The 4480-nt window shown below is 46.8% G+C and overlaps 1 protein-coding gene across 1 annotated transcript in view; it reads right to left on the reverse strand.

Annotated features, from left to right (window-relative positions):
• Positions 1-4480, reverse strand: part of Mkrn2os (MKRN2 opposite strand) — a 9245-nt gene that overhangs the window by 4026 nt on the left and 739 nt on the right. The window contains exon 2 of the mRNA XM_004645628.2: positions 1024-1073. Coding sequence (XP_004645685.1) covers positions 1024-1073 — 50 coding nt within the window. The remainder of the gene's footprint in view (positions 1-1023; positions 1074-4480) is intronic.

Genomic DNA, 4480 nt, shown 5'->3' on the forward strand with positions numbered 1-4480 from the left:
AAAAATAAATAATAAATAATTAAAAAAAAATAAAAACTGTTAAAAAAAAAAAAAAAGAATTCAGTTTCTCTTTCTTCCATAGGAAAGAAAGACTATATCTAGAGGCTTCTTGCTTCCTGGAAAGGGCTCTGTCCAGGCCCTTCTGCTGCTGAGGAGGCTGTCAGGGTTGCAGTCTGTGAGCTCAGAGCTGAACCCTTGGCTCCTGTGTTTACATCCCCAGGCCCTTTCATTTGCAGATACAGTCCTGCTAAATTGTCCAGTCTGCTCTTGAACTTTCAATCCTTCTGCCTCAGCCTCCCAGAGTGCCACATTTACAGGTGGGCACCACCACAATTGGATTTTTTTCCTAGTGAAGCTCTGTAGGCACCCTACACAAGCTGAGGAGTTGTACCTCAATTTATTCCTGGAGCCAGGCAAGTGGAAACCCATGGCATGGGTTACTATGAGGTTGGGGAATTGGGCCTGAGTCCAAAATCTGATTTGGGGGCCAGGCTTCTTGGCACAGGAGGGTGAAGCAGGAGGATTGCCAGGAGTTTCAGGCCAGCCTGAGCTACACAGTGGGTTTAAGGCTAGCCTGCACTTCATGGCAAGACCCTGCCTCAAAAAATAAAACAAAACTCTGATTTGGACAGAGGAAGTGAGATCTTGAGCAACTCAAACTCTCTGGATGTCTGTTTCTTCTTCCTCCCCTAAAACCAAAGGGAAAATGTGCAGGTTTGTTAGGCTACTTAATGAAAAAACACTGCTACTTTTGAGGCAGTGAAGTGTGACACATGGCACCTGGGATCTCAAGCTCAGTACCTGGAAGCCCTTGCTCCAACAGCACCAGGAAGGAGTGAGGCTTCATAGGCAGTGTGGGGGCAGTCATCCTGCCTCAGCCTGCAGGAAGAGAATTAGGGCACTAAGGAATCACCTTCTTGAACTTGACCAAGAAGGATCATACTGCCTCTAGAAATACTTCTACCCTCTAACTCAGTGCTATGTTTATTTTTAAGCTAGAAAAGAAAGTGAAAATGCACTCACCATTTGTATTAGTTATTCCAACATGAAGATTGGACCTTCCATTATACTCCCTGAAAGAAATAGGTATTACTTTTTCTTATATGAAATGGAGTCTCTCTGTTGCCAGGGCTAGTCTCAAAGCCTTGGGCTCCAGTCCTGTCTCAGGGCTTCTGCCTCAAATTCTCCTACATCAGGCTCCTTAACAGCTGGGACAATAGGCACGTACCACTACACTACCGTATTATTTGTCTGATGGACATATGCTTGGTATGAAGCCTTTATATTTAAAATAAGGGAGCAGTGCAGGGCCAGCCCCTGCCATCATCCAGCTAAGTAGAAGCTGGTTTGAGAGCTAAGTAATAGTGTATCTGATGTAGCAAATGCCCCCATGGTGTCTCCCCAAATCTGCATTCAAAGGCCAGCTCTCCTGGAATATAAATTCAACATCCCCCTGGCTTTCACAGGCCTGCCTGGAAGTTGGTAAGAACTGATTTTTTTTTTTTTTTCAGTACTAGGGATTCAACTCAAGCCGTGCTGGACAGCCCTTTCTAAATTTCATTTTGAGACCTGGGTTTGATCCCTGGTACCATATGCTGCACCAGCCCCTGCACTCAGGCAAGCTGAGCTAGCCACCAGGTGTGGGCATGATGGCGTATGCCTGTAATCCCAGCACTGGGGAGGCTGAAAACAGGAGAATCAATACAAGTCCAAGCTGAATAGTGACACCCAGTACCAAATACATTAAAAATAAAATAAAAATAAATAAATAAATCTTGAGACAAAGAAATTCTTGCTAAATTCCCTGCCTTGAACTTGGGATCTTCTGCTTCAGCCTTCTGAGAAGCTTGGAATGAACTGTGCAGCACTGCACCAGCTAAAGGAGCACCTAATTCTTGTTTCTTTCTGTGTGGACCTGCCTCACCTCCACAAGTGCCTGTGTTGCTGTACAGCTGTGGCTGCTCCTTCTCCTCCTTCATTTCCTCATGTTCCTCATTGTTGCTGGGAGTTTTGTGGATCTGGGGTTGGAACACAGAGCCTCGTGCATGCCAAATATGTGCTCACCCGAGCCACAAGAGCCCCTTGGTGTTCTCCCTTACACAGTCCACACACTGACCAACTTAACTCCCTATGACATCATCATCAGAGCACTCCCAGGCTGTCACTTACTAGTGCAGGGTCACTGAGCATGTCCTTTTCTGTACCCTGTGTCTGTATCTGTGAAATGGGCACATCCTAAGCCTCTCAGCAAACAGAGAGGAAGATCAGAGGGTGTGTGTGTGTGTGTGTGTGTGTGTGTGTGTGTGTGTGTCTATATGTATGCCTGTATGTAGTACTGGGGATGGATCCCAGGGCCTTTGCATGGAGCTGCATCCTTAACCCTTTTTTTTTTTTAATTTTGACACGAAACTTTTATTTTATTTTTATTTTTTGGACACAGGGTCTCATAAGTGACTAGGTTGCTCAGGCTAGGCTTGAAATTGTGATCCTCTGCCTCAGCCTCCCAGAGTGCTGGGATCATAGAGGTGGCCACCAGGCCCAGAGAGGTAAGTTTTAAAATGGTAATGCTTAAGAGCTTGGTAGTTGCTATGGTATGTATCTAGGCATCTCCCAAGAGCCTCATGTATGCAGCGGCAGGCTTGTGCAAAATGATGGATTTAGGAACTTAGAGCTGACTTGCTGTGGAAAGGCAGAAGGGCCAACACTGGCACTCAGCCTGGGAAGGGTAGCTCTACCTCTTCAGCTCCTCCCTTTTCACTCTGCTGCCTGTCTGCCAGACCCTGAGCTCTTTCTCCTCTATAATGCCCCTCTGCCATAGTGTCCTGCTTAAAGTCAGCTGATCATGGATCAAAACCTCTACATAGTGTCAACCAAAGCTAGCTCCTCCTCCAAGCTATGGGTGTCAGGTATTGTTTCTCAGGAGAAGAAAGGGACTAAGACAGTGGTGTACACCTATAACTCCAGCTATGTAAGAGGCTGAGGCAGGAGAATTGTGAGTTTTAGCCCACCCTAAGCAACTGGTGGAATGGGGATATTATCACTCAGTGCAAAGGCCCTGGGTTCAAGCTCTAGCATTGCCAGAGGGGGAAAGGGTGAGGGACAGACAGACAGACACAGGAAGATAGAGAGACCAGGAAACAGGCAGAGGGAGACAGAAACAGAGGAACCTCTGTAACTCAACCGAGGACACTGAGGACTTGGGTGGCTGCCCTGCCTCTGTCAGAGGATCCCTCCAAGCTGCACCTGCACCAAATCCCAGGTTTGGCTCTCCACTGCCTTCCCTGAAACCCTCCTCAGACCTGAAACACTGTTTATTGGATGGCAACTCTGACACAGGAGAAGCTGTGGAGGCCTGGAGGCTGTGCTTGGTGTGTATGTGCTGTCACTGAGCCTGAGGACCCACAGGCCCAGACCTGAGGCTCTGAGAGGGCCCTGGGGCCGTTGGCCTCAGCTGTCCTGTTCTGTCCTGGAAAGATTTGGGGTGCAGTCTGCTCAGCATCTGGCATATGGCCAGCCCTTATGTATACTTCAGTTTACTTCATGCACAGAGGGAAGGAAGAAAACAAATCAAGAAAGTTATCAAGCTATGATGTGAGCACTCAGGCAGCAGCGCTCTGCAGGCAATGATCTGGTTACTCAGGAGACTGAGGCAAGAGGGTTGCTTGAGCCCAGTATGGCAAGATAGCAACACACTCCATCCCCACACCACAGGAAAAAAGCAGTAAACCAAGCAGGTACCTTCAGGGATTGAAGAATTAAGAGTCAACTTTAAAGGTTGCTATATACAGGACTGAACATGCTTTTTAAGGTACACACATTGTTCAGTAACATATGCTATTTAAAAAAACACTTCAGCTCATACAGAGCCAGTTGAAATTCTACACAGAAGAGGGACAATGAGGCATCATCCTTTCTTTTCTTTTTTTCTTTTCCTTTTTTTTTTTTCTTTTGAGACAAGGTCTTACTATGAATTTCAGGCTGGCCTTGAGCTTACTTTGTAGCCCAGGATGGTCTTGAACTCATAAAGATCCTCTTGCCTCAACCTCAAGTGCTGGGATTACAGGCATATACCATCAAACTTGGCTTTGATTTCCAAACTTAATCAAAGGCAGGTGACATCTGAGGCGGAAAGGCCCTGGCTTTCACCATCAGCTTAGGGATGAGGGTGGCTCTGTGTGAGTGCCTGACTACCTCATAGGCCCAGCATAAAACACCAAACAAACAGCACTGAACTTGGCCTCGCTTCAGTCTAAGCCTGCTTCACACAGAACAGTCTGTAAATGCTACACTCAGCCATCAAACCCAGCTGTGGGGAAAGTGCTATTTGGGTGGGATCTTGCAGGTATCCTCTTAGCATATTTCCTGTCCTTCTCTAGAACTCACTGAAGGACAGCAAGCATACCACTCTGAGAGAGAGACAGAGAGAAACAGAGAGAGAGAGAGAGAGAGAGAGAGAGAGAGAGAGAGAGAGAGAGAGAGA

The sequence above is a fragment of the Octodon degus genome, unplaced genomic scaffold (genome assembly GCF_000260255.1).
Source record: "Octodon degus isolate 3935 unplaced genomic scaffold, OctDeg1.0 scaffold00233, whole genome shotgun sequence".
NCBI lineage: Eukaryota > Metazoa > Chordata > Mammalia > Rodentia > Octodontidae > Octodon > Octodon degus.